This window comes from Pelophylax lessonae (genome assembly GCF_965119305.1).
Source record: "Pelophylax lessonae genome assembly, chromosome: 4".
Classification (NCBI taxonomy): Eukaryota; Metazoa; Chordata; class Amphibia; order Anura; family Ranidae; genus Pelophylax; species Pelophylax lessonae.
In genome coordinates this window covers 518,948,277-518,971,842 of record NC_138771.1, presented here as the reverse complement: position 1 = coordinate 518,971,842, position 23,566 = coordinate 518,948,277, and the positions used below count along the sequence as shown (strand labels likewise).

Genomic DNA, 23,566 nt, shown 5'->3' with positions numbered 1-23,566 from the left:
CATTTGCGCGCTATTCTTTTTTAATATACATGTCTTTTGGTTCATAGCTGCAGCAGCTTTGGAAATACATGGGTATGCTCCCCCAAATTTTTTCCCTCTCCTTTAAAGTGGTTGCAAACCTCAGACATGAAATATGAACAAAGCATATCCCTCTATAGCAGGGGTATTGAATGAAAATTAATGGAGGTCCAGTCAGTAAAATGTTCTTCTAGTGGAAGTCCGGATCCTGTTTGATTCTTAATTGTACCTCTGCACATTGGCAAACACAGTGCATTTTTTACAAGTGCCAAACCACATGGTGCCACAGCACCATGTGGCTCGGTATGGCGCAACTTAAAAAAGGATCTGGGATAGGTCCCTTCCCTCCAATCAGCCCTCTGAGCTCTCCTCACTGACCTCTGCAGTGTGTAATTTCAGCTCTCTGTCCCTTGCTTTGTGAAAGCTCAGACAAGCTTTATAAATTCTGGACTTGGAATGGATGTAGAGAAAAAAAGACTGCAGATAAACAGGTACAACCTGTGTAGGAGAATTTGTTTTATCCCTGTTTGTTACCTGAGGCCAGTCATTTCACTGGGTATTGTGTAAGGGTGTACAACCACTTTAAGGAAGTGGTACCCAAAAAAGACAGGAAGAGAGCAAAAGACTAGCTACCAGTATTGCGGGAAGCCTGCCTGCAGCAGGTTATTTCCCCATTGCTGATCTACCTTGTGGATGCCTTGTTCTGTACTGTGATTCTGTGTGGAGGTGTCATCTTTGTAAAGGCAGGGATTTGCTTTCTTATGTCAGAGATGCTCCTCTGTTGACTGTTAATCCAATGATTAGTGAAGGAACAATCAAGAAGCAGCAGGAGAGCTGAAGGGAGCATGGGTGCACAGAATGGATAAAGCAGAAGCAGGGAGATCCTTGCACTGCAGGTTTTCAGTTGCAGCTTCCTCTACAGCAAGGAGAACTGTGAGCAGCACAGTAGTGACATCTCCAAATCTAGCAGTCAGAGGCAGCAGTGCTGTAGATCTCACTCTGCAGAAATATAGCTAAGAGGCTCTAGAAGTGCCTAGCCACTGGAAGTGCACTGCTGTTTTCCAGGATTCCATATAAAAAGTAAATCTTTCTGGGTGCTATAACATGCCAAATTTTCACATTTTGATATCCAGTCAATTCTGGATCAAAACAGCTGGTAAACTTGGCACCCTCCTTCCCCTGCTGCCGCTCCATTTACAGAGCGCAGTGCGCTTCTTGCATGCACAGTAGGGAAGCGGCTGTGAAACCGCAAAGCTTCACTGCTGGTTTCACTTATAAGCAATGGCGGTGGCAGCATCTGAGAGCTGATGAAAAATCGGCTGGGGTGAAGACACCGCGGGATCCCTGGACAGGTAAGTTTCCTAATGTTAAAAGTCCGCAGCTACAGGATTTGTAGCGGCTGAATTAAATTTTTTTCTGAAGGTGCCTAGATCTCCTCTTTAAAGCGGAGTTCCGGGCACAAAAACTATATTTTTTTTTTGTGCCCCTCCGCTAGGTATGCCTCACCTGAAAAGGAATTGGATAGTTATTATTTTTTTTTTTTTGTTTACTTACCTTGCAATTGAAGATCGAAGATACTCACCTCAGAGTACTTCCTCCCTCGGAGCCGCGGCTCACCCCGTCACTTCCTGCCTCGCTATGATTCCTGGGAGCTGGACGTCACAGCTCCCAGGAATCAATGCGATGGAACCGGCCCCGCTCGTCATTTCCGGCCGACGCCGGAAGTGACGAGAGGGGCCGGTGCGGCGCATTCTGGGACAAGAAGACGCGGAAGAAGACACAGAAGAGGACCGCGCCGGCTTCAGCTTCCCACAAGAGAGATGGAAACGCTGTGGAAGAAATTTTATAAGTAAGTATTTCTTCTAAAAGGTAAGTGCGAACCGGGACAGATCAGAGGCTAGCCATTGTGGAATGTACTAGCCCTGACTGTCCCGGGGGTATGTGTATTAAAAAATTACATCTGTGCCCGGAACTCCGCTTTAAAAAGAAGCTGATTGGCAGTGGTGTGAGAATGAATACCCCAGCTATTTGCTGTATGTCCTTTGTCAGAAAATAAAAACATCTTTCTTTTGTCACCTGCTTGATTATGCCATTTGATGCCATTTACCTGAATATTTACTTCATACCTTCTACCTACAGCTCATTCCCTAGAGCTCAGACTGGGCAGCGGGGTCCTCATCGCCGTTCCCATCCCTCCTGAGCATGCTGCCTCTGGAGAGATAATAGAAGAAGCCATTCAGCAAGCACTGAAAGAAACCAGGTCCGTATCATCCTGTGTCTCCTTTTTGATTTTTAATATGCCACTACATGTAAAATGAGAATTTGGTCACAGACTGATACTGATGCTTTCAATAGTTGCTGGAGTGACTCCAGATCTCCTCGCAGCCTTCCTCAGTCTCACTCATCCTGCTGGATAGTATGTACTGTACGATAGGTTGAATAAAGGAGGAGAGAACTCCCATAATGACCACACAGATAGGAAGAGCTGGAAGCTTGAGATATCTCAAAGCTGTTGTCCCTGCTATAGGAGGCAGTTTCAGTCCATTGTCATCTTTTCTGAATTGTTTTATTAGTTTGGGGTGGACTTGCTTTGTTAAAGTGTATCTCAAGTCCAAGATGTAAAATTTTGGCTAGAGTGAGTAAGGTTTAGAACCCATGTCAGGTTTTTATTGCAGTCTGTGTCCTTGCTGGGTATATTTGCCTTTCCTATTTGTGTTGGTGACCTTTGTCACAGAACGTGATGGGAAATCCAAATTTATGATCCTCATAGGAAAAGGAAGTGAGGGAATCTCTTCCACAGGGAACTGCTGTCTAGGAGGGGATTCCCTCTCACTCCCTATTGTGTCTTCAAGACAGAGAAAATCATAGCTGAATCAAGAGAGGGCTCAGGTGAGTATTGGGGAAACTGTGGGGGGAGCAGCACACAGAAGGTTTTTTACTTTCATGCACAGAATGCATGAAGGTAAAAAAAAACCTTGTGTCTTTACAACCACTTTTAAAGAGAAGTATGGCTTTCTGAAAAAAAAAAAAAAAAACGCTTATACTCTCTAGGTGGATGCAGCATCAGTCCAATGCTGCATCTGTCCCCCACCGGCCACTGCACTGAGAACTGAGCAATCAAACACCACTGATCGCTCAGGTCTCCCCTTCACTCTGAGCAGACAGCCGTAACTGTCAGCCTGCGGTTCTCTGCTCTGTTCCTCCAGTTGTTGGAGAAGGGCTGGCTCAGGCACTCGATGGATCATTGAGTCAGGTGCCAATCTGAGCTTCTGGGTGAATCCCGCCCATAAGGTCAGGAACTTTCCAGAGGCCGGACTGGCTCTGTGACATCAGCCGACAACAAGATTCTGCCCGCTGTTGGCTGAAAAAGGGTCACAGGAGTGCAGAACTGACTGCACTTCTTTGATCCATAGAAGAAGCATAGCCAAAAAAAACTTTGGCTTTACTTCTACTTTAAAAGGCATTTTGAATTGTTTTGTTTTTCCTCCTTTTTATATATTTTTTTACAATATTTAGGCTACAGGGTATCAGAGGAAAAGATGTGACACCTTTTGTTCTACAGAGAGTGGATGAGTTAACTGGAGGAAGATCACTGGAATCTAGTATCCTTTCTTGGCTTATATGGTTTACATTTGCCCAATAATAATTTTATTATGATTTCAGACTAATACCATGTCCTCTTCTTATGAGTGTGGCTTCTCTGCCTGATTTATAGGTGCTCTCTCTAATAGCTAGGTATTGCAAACTTCTGGTATTAAAAACTCACTTATGGGATAGGACACCTGGAGATTGTATTGTGTTGCAGATGGAGCAGAGCCTGAGCCAGAAAGGGTTGGCTGTATGGCACTTCCACTTTCAGTGAGTCACTGTTGGTCCCACAGTAGACATATGCCTTGAGTTAGAAGAAGAGCACACCTTTAGCTTTCAGCGCAGAGCTCTCGACTCTGAGTGTAATCTCCTTATGTAAAACCCCTCCTCATAACCCTAAACCTCACACAAACCTTTTTTTAATTTGAAGTTTAATTAAACTCTTAGTTTAAATCAGCTAATACATTCCAGGTGCATCAAACATAATTTGGTCCAAATGGTCCTATGCATTAAGATAAAAAGCCTTCTTTGTGTAGCAGCCACCCGAGCACCCCCTAATACATATCTGAGCCCCATCTCTTTCCAGTGATGTCCATGAGTCCATCAACCATCCAGGACTTTCCCTCCTGATTGGCTGAGACACATCAGTGGCGCCATTGGCTCCCGCTGCAGTCAGCCAAAGTTAGTTAGCCAATCAGGAGAGAGAAGGGCGGGGCCAAACAGCCGCTCCGTGTCTGAATGGACACACACAGCTGCAGCTCGGCTTATGTGCCCCATAGCAAGCTGCTTGCTGTGGGGACATTTAACAGGAGGAAGGAGCCAGGAGCACCGAGAGGGACCCCAGAAGAGGAGGATCTGGGCTGCCCTGTGCAAAACCACTGCACAGAGGAGGTATGTATAACATGTTTGTTATTTTAAAAAAAAGAAAACACTAGACTTTACAATCACTTAGCGACTCGGTCATGAATCAAAACACCTGTGTAAAAGGCTCTGATGAAAGCTGGCACATAGATTGAAGAGAGAGGGATAGATTATTGGCAGAAATATTTTCTTATCCCTTGCAAAGATATTGCACTTGTAAAGAATAATGCCAAGGTGGGAAGTCGTATTGCTGCAGCCCTCTGCAAGATCCGGAAACCGAAAGGAGGCACAAAGAAAGAATCCCGACAGTGGGAGAGACAGAAGGATGATGCAAATCAGGATTCTAGGCCGGTGAGTCATCTCTGCATTATGAATGTACCTTTTTTAAAGTAGCCTGCAGTAGCCAATGATTTTTTATTTTAAATACATTTTTATTAATTTCAATTAACCATACCAAAATCAAAAAATTCAGAAAATATCAAGACCAAAAATATAAAGAGAGAATATATCTAAAGCATATAATGTAATAGTATATGGAAAAATAAAGTAAAGAAGAAATAAATAATAAATATGAGAGAGAGAGGGAGAGAGAAAAAAAAAAGAAAAGAAAACTTAAAAGAAAATCTAGATCACAAGATTTTTTTTTATTTTTAACATCGCAAGACATAGGAAATGCAATATTGGGGTGTTAGTAAGTAATCAATAAGGGAGAAAAATTATGCCAGCATGGAATTTTAAATACCTAAATAGCTAGGTTGCTAGATAAAAAGCGTGAATGAATTTTATGCCCTTAACCTAGGAAAATAAATATCTAACTGAGCTTAATCTCACTATTAAGTATATTTCTATCTGAAGGGGGAGAGATCATAAAAGAATAATATTAAAGTCAAAGTAAAGCAAAGAGGAAAACTGTTGTCCACATTTATAAATATGGATAAGACTTAATGTGCAAGGTATTGAAAAGTTACCAAATCAGCTCCAGAGAAGGCCATAAAATAGTATAATCCAGGGGGCATATATTTATCCAGGTTTTTTTTTTTTTTTTATTATTGTTTTTTTAGTCTGCCCAATGAGTTTGTAAGGATTAATTTGTTGACCATTCGGTATAACGAACTATTGACATAAGTTGTGAAATCTCAGAGTTAGAGAGAGTTCTTTCTATGAAGAGTTGCCATTGTTTAAAAAAGCATGCAGTTGGACCAAAGGATTCAGTCAAAGTGTCTAGTTTCTCAATATACATTAATGCTTCAAGGTTCTGATCTTTTTTCACTATAGATATTTTTGGCGGAGCGGAAACTGTCCGCCATTTCAGGATCACCTTTCCTGCTAAGATTAGACTTATCCATGACCATTGAAAAAATGAGAGATTAATCTGCTTTGTTAAGACTCTCAGGTGTATCACCAAAAAAGCATAGCAGCGTATTTTTATCTATGCATATTGAAGTGATCCCATATATATAATTTAAGACTTGGTCCCAAAATATTAATATCTTTGGACATTCCCAGAAGCGGTAATAGAGCCAGGGTTGATAAAATCCACAACAGGAGCATAAAGAGATAGAGGGATCTGACTTAATAAATGGAAAAGGTATAAAGGCTTTGTGTATAAGCTTAAACTCTTTCCAACTTCCATCAAATTTTCACTTATAATAAGATGACAAGTCCTGAGATATCCTACCAAGATTTTTTCTTGTAGATTCCCCCTGGAACATCCTTGTGCCAGTTTTTTAAGAGAGCAGTTCTCTGAGATTTTGATGTGCGAATTTGCAAAGGTTTATACAAATCGGATATTGAGTAGGCTCTATGCTCTATAGCCTTATCGATAAAGGAGAGCTGAAAGGGGTTTTTCTATGGATTAAAGCATTTTTTAGGTGAGGTGAGTTAGGTTACTATCTTTATAAGTCCTTTTGAATTCCAAAGTTCGCAATCCTCACCGCTCATATTTGTGAAAAACTTGAGATTGTTTTCCAACTTTGAAGTAGAACGTTAGGCAAAATTTTTTTTTTTTTTCATTTTGGATAGAGTAATGAAGGATTGTACCTAAAAGTGAGAGAAAATCCCAGCAAATTAGGGGAATTCCTTGGGGACCCCCAGGTTACCAGAACTATTGTCCCCATTGGAAGATTTCCCCTCTATTACTTTTCTGGGGACAACCCAAAATTTGGGATTTTTTTAATTTTGCTTTCAATGATAATGGTAATTATAATGATAAACAGGACAAATAGAGGGTGAATCTCCTTAACAGGGGCACAGCACAGACAGCAAAAAAAACCAACAATCGTTTTAATCCCTCTCCACTCTATCCAAACAAAAAAAAATATTTTGCCTTTAGTTATACTTTAATTGGTTAGAAATAGTAGGTGGAACTCCAAGTTTTCTTACTAAGCGCCAAGCAATGAATTTAACAAACTACGTATGTTGTAGATTTGGAGGTCATTAAATTTACTGTGTAGAATCATTGGTAGATTATAAGGGGGTACATATTCTGACTCTAAATCATTATTAGTATAAGCAGATCTTCCTAGCAGCCAGTCAATGCCTAATCTAAGCAGACACGTTAAATTATATGATCTTATATTTGGTATACCTGCTCCTCCTTAGCTCTTTGGGAGATATAGATTTGTTTGTTGTTGCAATTATTATTATTATTATTTTATTTCTATAAATAAGAGTTTAAAGCTCTGTTAAGAGCATTGATGTCTGAATGTTTAACCAAAAATTGAATTGTATGTAAAGGATAAAGTCGTTTCCCAAAGGATATCATTTTAAATATAGGACATCTCACAAACAGGGAAATGGGCAAATTCATCTACGTTTCCAATTCTTTATGAATCTTGGCAAAGAGAGTGGGTTAATTTAAGTAATAGAATGATGCAGGTTCTTTACCTATTTTATGCCCAGGTAAGTAATAGACTGGCTAGTTAAAATGTAAAAAGAAGTAGATATCCAATTTTTCACAACATCCAACGTGGATTTTCCAAATTTAGAGGCAATATTTCACTTTTAGAAAAATATATTCTATATAGTCTATATAAAAATATAATTATATTCGGATAATGTCTTGAAATTATTAAAAAATGTCCTTAATGACTAACATACCAGAGGCTGGACTTGATGTAAAGATTAAAATATCCCCTGTAAAAAGAGCTGCATGCATTCTTGTGTTGCCTTTTTTAATGCCTTAACCACTTGCCGACCGCCGCACGACTATCTACGGCGGCGGTCAGCCCCTCTCAGGCAAAGTGACGTAGGGCTACGTCACTAGCTCGTGAGGGTCTAGGGAGCGAGCGCGCGCCGCCGGAGGCGCGCTCCCGCTCCCGCGTGGTCACGAACCCCCCCGCGCGTGTGACCGGCGGACCCGATGTCCTCCGGCCACTCTGCGATCGGCGGGGGAGAGGGAGAAAGTCAGGCAGCTTGTTTAAACAAGCTGCCTGTCATTCTCCCCTCTGTATGAGAGATGATCATATGGATCTACTATGTAGATCCGTTGATCACTCTGCATACAGCTGAAGCCACAGCCAATCACAGTTAGAATCACGCCCCTAGGGACACACACAGCCCCTCCCTCTCAAATAAAGTTAACCCCTTCACTACCAGTGTATTTTTACAGTAACAGTGCATTTATATAGCACTGATTACTGTAGAAATGTCACTGGTAACCCCAAAAGTGTCAAAAATGTCAGTCAAGGGTCCGATCTGTCCGCCGCAATGTCGCAGTACCGCAAAAAAAATCGCAGATCGCCGCCATTACGCGTTAAAAAAAAAAACAACAAAAATGACAAAAATCTTTCCCTTAGTTAGTAAACGCAATAACTTTTGCGCAAACTAATCAAAATACGCTTTTTGCAATTTTTTTTTACCAAACATAGGTAGCATAAAACAAATTGGCCGAAAATGTTAAAAAATTTTGATTTTTACATTTTTTTTGGAGGAATTTCATATAAAAAAAAAGGGAAAAATATTGCTATTTTTGCAAAATTTACGCTCTTTTTTTGTTTATAGCGCGTGATCAAAAAATCGCACAGGTGATCAAATACCGCCAAAAGAAAGCTCTGTTTGTGGGAAAAAAAGGACGCCAAATTTGTTTAGGTACAGCGTCGCACGACCGCGCAATTGTCCGTTAAAGTCACGCAGTGCCGAATCGCAAAATACCCCCTGGTCAGGAAGGGGGTAAAATCTTCCGGGGCTTAAGTGGTTAAAGATTAGGGGTATTATTTATCTATCTAGAGAATGGTTCAACAGCTGAGCTAAATAGTAAGGGCCTATGATTTAAAAGAGAATCTGCCTCTAACTTTGTGAGGTGTGTTCACAGTAAAATACAACAGTAAAAATAACTCAAACCAAAAGTAAATGATAAAGAATGGGAACTATTTTGCAAAGTTGATATACTAATATTGTCTCATACCTTTCCAGGTGGTAATTGGTGGCATCAATGTGGACTTTATTGCAAAAGCAGCCAAGGATAAAATGGAGGTATGAATATTTATTTATTTATTTCAGGTACTTGTATAGCGCTGTCAATTTACGCAGCACTTTACATATACATTGTACATTCACATCAGTCCCTATCCTCAAGGAGCTTACCAACTAAGGTCCATAACTCACATTCATACATACACATAGTAGGGCTAATTTAGACAGGATTCAATTAACCTACCAGCATGTCTTTGGAGGAAACCGGAATACCCAGAGGAAACCCATTCGGGCACAGGGAGAACATGCAAACTCCAGGCAGGTAATGTTATGGTTGGGATTCGAACCAGCGACCCTTTTGCTGCTAGGAGAAAGTGCTAACCACAGGAGTAATTATTGTACTCAAAAATGTTTACATCCTAAAAAGATGAAAAATAATAAGTAGACTTATAAGTGGTCCATTATTTAAGAGTCAGTCTGCCAAAGGCTGGTTATTATTTTATGGATAGTTGCAAGTAGATAGAATGTGTAAAAGGAGAAAAGATTCCACGCTAAGGATGAATGATGGCTGCGGCCTCCCTCAAATACAACCAAAGGTAATGCACATAAACAGAAAAAAAGGGGGGGGGGATATTGGCGCTGCCTAAGGAGAAGGTGACAACTAACCCGGTGTATTAAAATGCCAAAACTATAAATTAATAAATAAATTCCAATGGTGATGGAATAAATATGAAGTGTATAAAATATATGGCTGTGACCATACAAATAGCAGATAATGAAATCCTTACATCATAAATTAATAAATATGTGAAAAATTACTCATGAAGTGACAATAATAAAGTGACTCTGCAAAGTGAAGTGCAAATAAATGAAGGTTGAATAAAATGGCAGTGATATATAAAGAACAATAATTTGCACCACAAAAGTAATAGGTAAATGCGTGGAAAATCACTCATAAAGTGACAATGATAAAGTGATTCTGTGCAAAGTGATGGTCGGATAAATGAAAAGGAGATAAATTGGCAGTGATATATCATATATCTCAAAAAAGTGCTGAAATAAGTGGCAATATATAAAACAATCAGGTAAAAAGATGCACTAAAAAGTCCGTGCTTAAATACAGCCGTGCAATCAAGTGGAAAGTCCATCTAGGTGTTGATCCCAGGCAGCGCTGGGTGGGATGGCGAGATAAAGAAGTGCCAATGCTCCTTCTTGCTATAATATGCACTCACCAGAACAAATGACCCCTGCAGGGGTATCTCGCCTTAATAAAGATCCATCTTGGGTCCTCCTATGGGTGGGACACCCCAATACCTGGATAGGATATCCTATAGTCGGGGGTAGATCGCATGCACCTAGGGTCCTCAGGACATAGTATTCTCCCCAAGTAAATGCAAACAGGGAGGGACCATATAGTGCAAATCCGTGATAAAAGGTTTATTGATAAATAAATAGGGGTACTCACATAGCATAATGAGAAATCAGGCAGGATAAACAAAGTTGCCGAAACACAATGCTTAGGCAGCGCCAAGATAGAATCGCCACCAACTTCTGTAGTGAACCTTTGCTGTTTCCATTCAGTGAAAAGTAATTGTTCACTTAATATTCCCCCACCTCCCTACTGCTGATGCAGCATTCCTTGCTTATTTCCGCCACCCTATTTCCCAAACATATTTCTAAGAAAAGAGCCAATTACTAGGCCTGGAGACTGTCATGTTTGAGTTGGTGGAAGGTTCATAGCTCTGTGTAAGCTCTGACTTAGCCAAATTGGAATTTAGACATGGGGGCGAATCTGCCTTTCTCCCCAGTGTGACAGTGCAAGTACCTAGCTATTAGCTGTTCAGTTATCCATAGCTGCATTGTAGAAGGAAGAATAAAAAGTTGATATCTGGAAATACTGTGTATGTTATTTGCAGTGTGGACTATCAAGTTGACCTATAATTTTACCCTAAATGGGTTAAAGAAGATCATCATCTTGTCTACTTAGTCCCAGCTAACTCTCCCTGTATGAAAATGAAAAAAGCATACTTACTAGTTTATAGAGTCCAGTTTTGCCAGTTGAAGTCCTCCCTGTGTAGCTCTACTTTTGCGCCACCTTTTTGAAGCAAGATCTCTACCACGCCTGTGCAGAAATACTGCGGGCCGCTGTGAGGTTCTAAAGACTGGTAGAGAACTGCAGTAGTTTGCACAGGCCCACTAGGGAGGGGGGGGGGGGGGGTTGCAGATAAGTTATGCTCATTTAGGCAAGGTTTCTGGAATCAACAAGTTTAAGCTTACCAACATTTTTTTTTTCTCCAGCAGTTATGTTGAAGGTAGTGGGGAGTCAGAAATATTTTGTATGATGAAGGTCCACTTTAAAGTGTCACTAAACCCACATCTTAAAAAAAACTATCAATAAATAGTGTATTACATGCTGTTTATACGTAGTCACTATGAGATTCCTTTTCTGTGTTCTGCAAAAAACCTGGTTGATCCTGCTGCTCTCTATCGTCACCTTCTGTCCATGTCCCCAATTCAGCGGCTGTGGAGGCAACTCTGCACATGCTCAGTTTTCAGTGAGTTTCTATGCTGAGCATTTCCTCCCCATCACATCTGAGCAACCCATGTCACTATAGACTCACACATGTGGGCGTATACACAGTGGTAAAAGCCTCCTCCCTCCTCCTCCTTCAAGCCCATTACCCAGTTAAACACAATGAGGTGGGATATTGCATGTAGGTTAATTGAGGCTTCACCTCCTTCTTGAAAGATGTAAAACTTCAGCGCAAGAGGTCTAATTGGAGAAGATGATATATGTGCAACTATGTGTGCAAGAAATATAAACGTAATGTAAGATTAGGCTGCAGCCTCCCTAAATAATAGTCCGAGGACTATCACCATGAATGAATAAAGAAAGAGGGATAGTGGCGCTGCCTAAAAAATATAAAAATATAATATGTATAATATGAAGTGCAACAAAAAAACTGGGTGATAAGGTGACTAGTGCATGTAATGGTATAATACAGTGATATCAGGCGATATATATCAATCCAAATGCAATCAATTATAAAAACTTGCTAGCAGTGCCTAATAAATAACAAAGTGCAATATAAAAGGTGCTGGCTGCACAAGTGGTAAAGTGGCTGGTGCTTGCACAAAAAAATATATATCATGTGATGAATATGTTGAATATCAAGCAAGATTGACAATAACAATAACCAGCAAAAATATTGATGTGCAATATATAAAGTGCTTAACAAAAAAGTGCTAAGTGAATAAAAAACCCCACCCTACCATATACTGTGGTATGGGGGTAATATAGAGTGCCAATAGCAGATAGCAATCAATATGCACACAAAGGACAGTCCAGTGGGAATAAACAGTCTCTATATCACATGCAATAACCAAAGGCAAGTGTAGAGGATTCAAGATCCATATAGGTGACAACAATCTACTGATGATATATGAGGAGTGACCCCGTGGTGGGCGGTGAGGTGTTGGGTGATCCTTCTGGTAAAAAAACGCACTTACCAGAAACACCCACCCCACACAGGGGTATAAAGAGGGTGTAGGAATATATCCAGCGATCCCTCGAATCAGAGAATCCGATTGTTCCTGGATAGGGACATCCTGTGGGAAGCCTAGCTGGTCCTAGTGTAAGGTATCCCCTATGGTGTACTGGGTCCTAACAGGCTCCAAGTGGCGGATAGGTCCAGGGTGTCCACTGGTGTCACTCCAAAGTGTATACCAGGGAATAATCATAAACAAGGGACATAGCGTAATTTCGTATAGTATTTTATTATATACAAATAAAGAGAGGTACTCACGAATGAGCCGAATCAAACAAGCGTATAACTGGAAGGAGCGCGATGCGGTTCAAGGCTCGATCTCAAATGGTGAAAACCGGAAATGGCGTGACACGCTGTACGCGTTTTGTAATCAGTACGTCATCAGCAGCCCTTTATTTTCTTTATTCACCTCCTTCTTATTCTAAGACACAGGCTGGAGGGGCGTGACACAGCCTGTGACTGGCATAAATCCGCCCACACTATGTTGTTACCAAAAAATAATAAATATTTGATTTCAAATATATATTTGTATGACAATTTAAAACAGTTTATTGGTTTTAATTATTTCTTTTTACTCTGTAGTCCAAAGGTAGTTTTCTATTTTATTTTAAACATGTGATCAGAAGCAGAGGACTAGAAGCTCCTCCTACTTATGTTTCCCTGCGGACAGGCTGGGAAAGAGCTGGGTTACTTGACAGCTGTATATTTATTAGGAAAAAGGTACCTTTTTTTTTTTTTTTTTTTTTATTAAAATAATTACAATGCCACCACCCCTATACAGAAAAAGCAGGGACAATATAAATTAAACAGCGTGGGTTAGGTATCAATTTAAACTTAATTTGGTCAGGGACTTTAACATTGAAATATTTTTCTTTGCAACTCCACCTGCCTGCAGTTCCTATTACGGTTCTTTTTCTCTGACTTTTTTTACATTACAAAATATTCAGCAAGGAGAGTGAGACAGTAGGGTGATGGGCACAGCCAAGAGTCCTAACAGAGACTGGGTTGCACCTAATAGTCATTTGGGGTCAACTGAATTGAAGGAGTCTTTATCTGCCAGTAGTTAGTAATGGGCACAGCGGAATTTCTGCCAGCAACTGAACACCAAAAATGTAAGCTGGCATTTGTTATAAGATTACTTTCATGTTCAGAAATTCTCAAGAAAACATCCCCCAAAAATATACAAAAAAATTGAATTCCCATACTTTTTAATGTAAAAATAGGACACATTAAAAATAATGAGAAACACGAAGGAGGATACTAGGGAAACTGTATTTAACCAGTTGCCAAATCCCCCCCCCCCCCCGGATACTTTGTGATTCTAATGTGACCCCTGTGTGTCATTCTGGGGCATGCAAAGATTTCCCAAAGCTGCTTTGAAGGAAAAATAAATCTCTCTTTTATGTCCTCATCTGTCCCCTCTCTGATCTCTCTCTCATTCTCTAATTTCTTTGTAATCACTTTCTTTTTCTCTGATCTGACTCTTGCTCGTGCCCATATTTCTCTCTCATCTCCCTGTTTCACTTTCTCTAAACTTTCTCTTAGGGCTTGTTCACGATCTGTGCCTTGATCTGCATTTTTCCACACTGGATAACTGCAGGTCACTGGGATATGAATGTAGCACCCTCCTAAGTAGGTTGCTCGGATGTACATAGTTTAGTGTAGTGTGATCTCCTGCTTAACAGGAGACTGTTAGGTAAAACATATCAGCTTTCCTGCCTAACAGTAAAGTTACATTTTTTAGCAATGAAATCGTTTTATGTTTTACAGTGTTGCTGCTTTTGTATTGGCTTCTCTGTATCCAGGCAACCTTGGAAGGATCTGGATGAACAGGAGTGACCCATGCATATTAGCAGCATGAATATGGATGCCATCCCAGCCAATTACAGGCATAGGAGCCCCTATGCATGCTGGGAATGGTATTTATATTCAGAAAGCACACAGTCTTTTCCTGGAGAGGAGAGTCAACCTGAGGAGGGGGGGGGGCACTCTGCCCTCCTCAGCACCTGTTGCCATGCAGCCTCAGGTGGGAGGCTTAGAGGCTAAAATACTGACCAGAGTGTTCTGAAGAGCTGACTGAGGGAGAGCCATGCCTTGGAGATCTGTCTGGGATCACTAGAGGGTGCTAATAAAAAAATGGAAGGAGGCTGCCATTCGGTCCAGAGGCCTTGTGAGTACAGACTTTAGAGGATCGTGGGGGTCTGGTTCTTTGGTTACCCCTCTCTGTGCTAGGAGAGTCAGCTACAGGGTTCAGCGGAAAGGGGATACTGGCTATTATCCAAAAGAGCAACCATCCATTATTCCTACAAGAGACTTGCTCAAGTGTGTACAGTGTATCATACAGTTATTCCATAGTTACATAGTTAGTCAGGTTGAAAACAGACACAAGTCCATCTAGCTCAACCAATTAAAAAAAAAAAAACACAACCACACAATCCTATACCCACAGTACTGTCCACAGTTCAGTTGACCACTTGATGCCCGTGCTATAGCCTAAAAGATGGCTACAGCAAAGGCTTAAATTGCTGGGAGGGCGTACATAGACGTCCTCCCGTTCTCACGCTGCCCGCGCACCCTGCTTTGTGATCGAGTTTTTGAGACTTGGCTGATCACAGATCAAAGTAAGGAGCCAATCCCAGCCCTTTACCACATGATCAGCTGTCAGCCAATGACAGCTGATCACATGACGTAAACAGAAGCCGGTAAGCAGCTTTTTTCCCCCCTCACGCTGACAGCGTGACGAGAGAAAAAAAAGCAGATTACCAGCTTCTGTAAAAGGGACATCGGTCCCACACAGTGACACCAGTGACACCTACCAGTGCCACCTATAAGTGCCCATCAGTGTTGCCAATCAATGCCTCATAATCAGTGCCACCTATCAGTGCTGCCTATCAGTGCCACTTCTCAGTGCCCTTCAGTGCTGCCTACCAGTGCCGCCCATCAGTGCCACCTATCAGTGCCCATCAGTGCCACTTATCAGTGTAGCCTCATCAGTGTCTCCTTATCAGTACCCACATGTGCCCCCTTATTAGTGCCCATCAGCTTCACCTATCCATGCCCATCAATGCTGCCTTATCAGTGCCTATCAGTGCAGCCTATTGGTATCCATCAGTGCAGCCTGTCAGTGCCCATCAGTGCAGCCTCATCAGCGCACATCAATGAAGAAGAAAATTAACGGTTTGCAAACCTTTTTAACAAACTATAAAAACTGTTTTTTTTATTTTTTCAAAATTTTTTTGGTTTGTTTAGCAAAAAAAAAAAAAAACTAGTGGTGAATAAATACCACAAAAAGAAAGCTCTATTTGTGTGGAAACAATTATGAAAATTCCATATGGGTACAGTGTAGCGTGACTCTGCAATTGTCATTCAAAGAGTGACACCTCTGAAAGCTTAAACTTGGCCTGGGCAGGAAGGGGGTATATGTGCCCAGTAGGCAAGTGGTTAAGAAGCAGTCCTCGTATCTAGTTGAATCTCGGGGTATCCCACTCCATTCCTTCCCTATCCAAGTTCTCCAAAAACAGACAAAAAGCCCTAGACTGTTTATTGGTGTAATGAGCGGAAGTAAGAATGCACCTGGCTGTCAAAGAAAATACTGTATGCCTGACTGCAGAAGTTGGAACTAGAGAATATCCAGATCAAATACTAGCAGCTTCTGCGGGGGTAGTGCTACATATAGAAAACAATTGTTTTTTGTGTGCCTCGTTTACACCACACTGTGCTGTCTTGCTGAACCGCACATCGCAACGCTCTCTGCCAGAGCCGACACTGACACTAACCTGCACACTAAAATGCTACGTTTTACTATGCAGGCTAGTGTGAAACTTGCTTTACTGCTAGTAAAAACCAACAACCACAGCTTTCTGAATGCCTGAACATTGACCGCATCTGATTGTATGCAATTGCTGTTTGACCAACAATTTTTCATCCAACTCCTTTGAAATTGACTTTTAAAGACTTTTGTTGAGTTGGGCAGTATGGACAGGACCACCTATGACGATTTTGGCTGATTTAGCAGGAATTGTCTGAAATTCATATGTATGGCCACATTTACCATCATGCACTTACATGCATTAATATGCGTTTATTTGTCAGTCATTTTGTCATACATAAAAACATTGTAATATCATTGGATGTTCATTGTGCCTACCTACATCTGTGTTCACCTTTGCACCATATGGTTTGCTCTGGTGTAGTTCAATGTAGTGGCACTCAATATAATTGGAATTTATTTTTTTTGCAGTTTGGAGGACAGACCAATCCTGGGCAAGTTCACCAGTCATTTGGTGGTGTGGGCAGGAACCTGGCCGGTGAGCAATAGGAGGAGGAAAATTTATGCATATTTTGAAGCTAATTATATAAAGGAAAAATATAGTTTTAGGGCTTTCTGGGCATAGGAATATCCCTGGGGTTGCTGTCCTTAGCAGTGGCGTAGCGTGGGGGGTGCTGGGGGGGGCCACTGGCACCGGGCGCAACATTTAGGGGGGCGCATTCTACGCCCGCCATCCGTGGGATCAAAGTGTCCAGCGGCCCGCACTTCCGCACTCCTCCTCTTTGATCCGTGACTAACTTTGTGCAGGACGAGCGGCGGACCGCTGAAGGGGTCACGTGCAGCCAGGGGGCGGGGCTGGTCATAGGTGAAGATACTCTGTGGCTCGGTGCATGTGCAGCACCGCTTCCGGAGTCTCCACCTGCTGTCTGGGCCGGCCGCCGACACGCTGTCTCCCCGCCAGTGTTTGGACACAGAACATGGTAAGTGATGTGCTGCCTGCCCCCGGGGGCCCAGGGAAGTTTATATGGGAGGGGGGGAGGTGGGTCAATGTAGGAGGGTCAGTATAGGTGTCAGTGTAGGGGGGGTCAGTGTATGTGGAAATGTAGGGGGGGGTCAGTGTAGGAATAAGGTAGGTCTCTGTAGTGGTCAGCTAGGTCAGTGTAGGTGTTAATGTAGGTGTCAGTATAGTGTAATGGTCTAGTCGGTTTGTGTAGGGGCGCAAATTACTTACCTTGCCCCGGGCGCTGACAACCCACGCTACGCCACTGGTCCTTAGAGTTCTTTTTAGAGGGCTTTGTGAGTTTGCTGGCAGGGTCCTTACTTACTGTGCCGCCCCGATGTTCCCGCTGCGGGAGGGCCTCCTCTGCGCCATTTTGGCTGAGCTGCATGGCGTTATCCGGCCTGTTTCGGCGGGAGCCCATAGAACCAGGGTGGGCAAGAAAAGTACCGGAGGGAAGAGCAGGAGAAGCTGAGTGCAGTAAGGGCAGTATGGTATCCGTCGGGTTACCGGAGGAGGATCAATGCCGGGTAATAGCGGGGAGCTCCGTGAGACACGTCTTCTCACATGCCGTTCCTGGCCACGCCCCTTATAGTTTTAGGGCTTGTTGATACCATGTCACCCAGGTCCAGTCACATGATCTGGCTCCCCTGTTTCAGCCAGTGCGGCTGCAGTGGAGAGGAGGGAGCACTGGCAATGGATGGGCGGGCCATTGAAGCCTATGGGTGACATCCAGCGTTTCAGGCTTTGCTAGCCATTGTCAGAGCTCTTTCCCTTGCAGCTCTGCTGTCTGACACACATAACATGCAGTGGCAGGGAGGGGTGGGCCTTAACACCCACACGCTGCACGTATGTCTCCATGGCAGCAGAGGTTTCTGTGCTTGGAGCATGCTCACTGTGTGCTTCCGGCACAGTAACTGAGCTGTCACAGACAGCTCCCAGTATCTGTACAGCGGAAGGCGTTAGCAATGGACAACTGGGCAGGGCTGACTCCACAAAATTGCTGTGTGTTTTAGAGCTTACAAAAGGAAATTATAATCTGAGTGCGTTTTTGGCAGAATAACAGGTATGTTAATGTACTTGCTAGGTCTGTAAAGGGATAAAACATGGGAAATGTGTACATACTGCAAAGATGTACTGCATTTTTTTTTTTTTGTTTTGTTTTGCTTCGGGACACATTTTGCCCTGTTCACAAAACCCTGTAAAATCGTTGGGTTTATTTTTACACATTTGGCAACTTTAGTAAAATCTTATAAGAATCCAATAACTACATAACAGATTCTCTTCCCTCTCCAGAGTGCCTGAGTCGGCTGGGAGTGAGACCTCTGTTCATCTCCGCTCTAGGACAAGATGAGCTGTCTTGCTCCGTTCTACAATATTGCTCCCACATGGTGAGTGTATACTGTGCACTGCGATTGTTACCTGCCATTGGTTCACATAAATAAGGACTGCTCTGAACACACATACTGCTTGTACATTTTCTTAAAGCAGAGCTACACCCAAAAGGGGAAGTTTTGCTTTAAGCATCCCCCCCCCCCCCTCCTATGCCACATTTGGCATGTATTTTTTTTTTGGAGGGGAGCAGGTACCTAGTTTTGACAAGTACCCGCTCCCACTTTCTCCCCCCCCCCTCCCTCCCTGCAATCTTCCAGGACACGTCAAAGGTCCCAGAAGATTGCCTGATCATTAAGGATGCGCAACGGGCAGTGCGCACCCGGCTGTGAAGCTGCAACCTTTCACAGCCTGGTGCCCACAGTTGTAATGCCGGCACCGGGGAGAGGAGAGGGAAAGAACCGAGGGTTCGGGCGTCCACATTGCTGGATCCTGGGACAGGTGACTGTGTGTTTAATAAATGTCAGCAGCTACACTTTCTGTAGCTGCTGACTTTTAATAAAGACAAGAAAGACTGGAACTCCGCTTTAATTTACAGATTATAATAATGAACTTATCTTGGCTTTTCTGATCTGGGCATTCAATAATTTGACCTTCATTGCTGACTTCCCACATTGGCTGCTAAGGCCACAACTTTTCATGCTGGGAGGAGGTCACATGCTTCCCCATACCTGGAAGCATTGGGCATTTCAATAGTTCCAGCAGAGAAGTGAGGCATACAGATTCTTTCCAATCAGTCAGGAATAAATATTCAACTGAAAAACGCTTTCCTAACATTTGTGCCAATATTTTTTATGAAGCTTACCAACGGGCAGTGTTTTTTATTTATTTATTTATTGATTAAAATGCTATAAATGTTTTGGTTGGATAGCAAGATGACATAGAGGACAGAGATATGAATGCTTCTTAGACTTGGTATTACTGTTCATTTAAAGGAACTACAACTCCTCTCCTTCTTTTGCAGGACATGCGAGGTGTGGCACGCCTGAAGGGTCACAGTACAGCCACCTACTGTGCGGTGATTACTGGCAGTGGGGAGCTGAGCCTTGGAGTAGGGGACATGGAAATCCATCAGCAGATTACTGAGAAACATGTAAGAATTTGTACATTCATCGTACATTTTACATCTGCTATTGATATATATATATATATATATATATATATATATATATATATACACATACACACAGTATACTATACTATACTATACTATACTATATATGTGCATCTCATAAAATTAGAATATCATCAAAAAGGATTTTTTTTTCAGTAATTCAATTTAAAAAGTGAAACTCATATTTTATATCGATGCGTTACACACAGAGTGATATATTTCAAGCATCTATTTGTTAATTTTGATGACTATGGCTTACAGCTAGTAAAAACCCAAAATTCGGTATCTCAAAAAATTTGAATATTACATAGGACCAATAAAAAAAAAAAAAAAAAAAAAAAGGTTTTAATACAGAAATGTTGGCTTACTGAAAAGTATGTCCATGTACAGTATAGTATGCACTCATTACTTGGTCAGGGCTCCTTTTGCATGAATTACTGCATCAATAAAGCGTGGCATGGAGGCGATCAGCCTGTGGCACTGCTGAGGTGTTATGGAAAGCCCAGGTTGCTTTGATAGCGGCCTTCATCCTCCTCTTGACAATGCCCAACAGATTCTCTATGGGGTTTAGGTCAGGGGAGTTTGCTGGCAAGTCAAGCACAGTGATACCATGATCCGTAAACCAGGTATTGCTACTTTGGGCAGTGTGGGCAGGTGCCCAGCCCTGCTAGAAAATGAAATGAGCATCTCCATAAAGCTGGTCAGCAGAAGCATGACGTGCTCTAGAATTTCCTTGTAGAGGGCTGTGCTGACTTTGGACTTGATAAAACACAGTGGACCAACAGATGACATGGCTCCTCAAATCATCACTGACTGTGGAAACTTCACACTCTGGACCTCATGCAACTTGGGTTCTGTGCCTCTCCACTGTTCCTCCAGACTCTGAGACCTTGATTTTCAAATAAAATGCAACATTTTCTACAGTTCTATGCATTCAAATAAAAAGCCTTCTGTGTGCAGCAGTTTTCTGTGTGCAGCACCATTGACGCCCGCTGCTGTCAATCAAAATCAATTAGCCAATGAGGAGAGAGATGGGGCGGGGCGGGGCTGAGCCTCCACTCTGTGTCTGAATGAACACACAGATCAGCAGCTTGCCTTGGGTGCACCCGTAGCAAGCTGTTTTCTCTGGGGGCACTCAGCGGGAGAGACGGACCAGGAGTGCCCGCGAGGGACCCAAGAAGAGGAAGATCCAGGCTGCTCTGTACAAAACCAACTATACAGAGCAGGTAAGTATACCATGTTTGTTATTATTAAACAAAAGAAAAGCAAGACTTTAAAGCGGAGTTTCAGCCTGGGAAAAAAAAATTGTAGATGCTGACATTGAGAGATGGGAACACTTGCATGTCATGCAAATTGGATGCGGTAAAAAAACGCATCCAATTCGCACATATGTGAACCCAGCCTTAAGGAGGCGTGGTGGCAGGGGGTGTGTCCTATGCCTGCATACTTTTGCTACTAGGTATCCCATGTTCCAATTTCACAAAGTTGTGAGGTATGTATGTATGAAGGAATGGGCATTCCTTGGCAGGCTGTATTTGCTGTATTTACAGCACTAGGTAAGGCTCACATGTGATGCTGAGCCTCTACGAATGAAAGAACTGAAACTCACAGTGTGCAGTGAAATCAAAGTAAGCAATTTCAGTACAGTACAACTGCCCAAGACTAAAGGTAAAGCTGGAGTTCAACTTGAACATACATGAAAAAACAATCCCAAAACCCATATGAATAATCAAAAGAGAGAACACAGCAGATGAAGCTTGCTGTCAGGCTCTCTTTGTCTGATTGAAATCCCCCACTGAGTCATCTCATAAGGAAGGAATCACTGCTTTAAAGAGTTAGGCTGGGTTCACATATGTGCGAATTGGATGTGGATTTCTCCGCATCCAATTCGCATGACATGCGATTGTGACCAACTCTCAATGGAGCCGGTTCACGCAGGATCCTGTGCATGTTTGGGTCCAGTTCAGGCAAAAATTCAGACCTAATTCGCACCTGAATCGGTGAACAAACACGCACCGGACCCCAGGCACGATACATATGTGATCCCGGCCTTATTCAGTTCTGTGAGCAGTGGATTCTCTCAGAACATACAGGAGTGCTACAATGGAAAGGACACTAGAGCACCACCTGCTGGCTAAATAGAAGACTGCATAATATTAAAATGCAAAATGTCATATTTGTGTGAATAAAAGGAAATATTTATAGAACCATTAGACATTACCTTTAATTGTCATTCACAGAACAGATCAACACATACATTAATTATGTTAAGTCCTTATGCCCAGCAGTCTTTTAAGTTATCTAATGCTTTGGAGTTAGTGTGGCTTCTGTATGATCTGACTGGCTTTCACAGCGGTCCCACTGGGACCCATCTTGCTGAATCCCTATCAGAAACCTGGACTGAGAGCTGGCTGTAAGAATCTCCTGCTGCCATAAACGCATTGTGCAATTGGCAATAATTAGCAATATGGCAATTGGACATTAAAACTCCCCTTTCTTGCAGCTGCATATATGTGTTATGTGGTCTACAAGAGATTTCAGAATTTTTTGGGCATTTACAACCAAACCTCCTTCCATGGAATCCATGACTAGATTTATTTCTTTTTCTTGTACTTTTTTCCTGTAGAAAACTATTATTACTCCGTTTAATATCATTACCAGGATTGTAAGAGTCCTGAAAGGGCAGATGCTGGAGGTTTCCTTCCTAATAACATGGGCACACCCCCAACACTACATCTCCTAAGAGTCTTTTCTCTAACAAGAGTGTGTGAGCACTGCAGACACTCGGGAGTCAAGACAGTAGCAATGTTTTGCTGGGAAGAAAAAAACATGTATGCATGTGGAGAGGGACAGAGAGGGGCGGAGAATAGGAGGAAATATTTTTTTTTAGTCCAGCAGGCTGACAACACTATTCGGGGTTTCAGAGCAGAAAAGTCAGTGGGGATTATTTACCAAAACTGGAGAGTGCAAAATCTGGTGCAACACTGCATAGAAATCAATCAGCTTCCAGGTTTTCTTGTCAAAGCGTAATTGAACAAACTGAAGTTAGAAGCTGATTGGCTACCATACATAGCTGCACCAGTTTTACTAAATGTAGCACTGCCCCCTTGAGGACTGCTGGATAACACACTCTCCGGTCCCCCTGGGTTACCGTTAGCAACACTGGCATTCACAATTTAACACTTTACTTCTTGGCCAGTCAATGATCAGTTCAGGGGTTTGTAGTTGTTTTTTTGGTGTTTTATTTTAAATAGGGATGGGAGAAGGGAATAGAGGGATTCTCCAGATTAATTATTCACAAGATTCACCCTGCCACTAGGCGAATGTAGATTAAGTCTCTACCCAGAAGACTTGATGAACTAATTCTCTTCAGGATACTCTCCTAGTACCCCCTTTCACTTGCCACACTGACACCCGTCCTCTGACTATCCTTCTCCGGGGTGGCCTCCCTCAGGTCAGGCCCCTTGACACGACCCCCTTTACTCATGATACTGTTTTTCGAGGGTCTCGAGTGTCTCTCCCCCTCTAGTAAGCTCTCCTTGACCTCTGGGGTCAGTTCCGTTCCTTTGATCCCCAGGCCGACCGCCTGCGACCACATGCCACCACTACAGAATAGTAGGCAGCTGCCACCCTCCCTCCGGGACTCTGCTCACCAGCCAAAGACCCTGCAGCACATGTGCTCCTGGCTTTTATGTAGAAAAATGATCCGCACACTGGTAGTTGCTACTGGCTTTTATACAGTATCCAACAAAGCACCGAAACATCCAGTCTCTTCCAATCACCGGGACTGTATCAAAGCCTGTGCATTAATTGGTCAGGTTTCCTCCCACTGTCCTACATGCCTCCTAATTGGACCAGTGTGAAAC

General features: G+C 42.5%; 1 protein-coding gene across 1 annotated transcript in view; it reads left to right on the top strand.

The window, feature by feature from the left end:
• LOC309553697 (uncharacterized protein) overlaps positions 1–23,566 on the top strand; it is an 83,490-nt gene that overhangs the window by 33,167 nt on the left and 26,757 nt on the right. Inside the window, exons 8-14 of the mRNA XM_082255069.1 lie at positions 2,158–2,278; positions 3,535–3,620; positions 4,673–4,818; positions 8,881–8,940; positions 16,669–16,735; positions 18,491–18,585; positions 19,551–19,679. Of these exons, the coding sequence (XP_082111195.1) occupies positions 2,158–2,278; positions 3,535–3,620; positions 4,673–4,818; positions 8,881–8,940; positions 16,669–16,735; positions 18,491–18,585; positions 19,551–19,679 (704 nt within the window). The remainder of the gene's footprint in view (positions 1–2,157; positions 2,279–3,534; positions 3,621–4,672; positions 4,819–8,880; positions 8,941–16,668; positions 16,736–18,490; positions 18,586–19,550; positions 19,680–23,566) is intronic.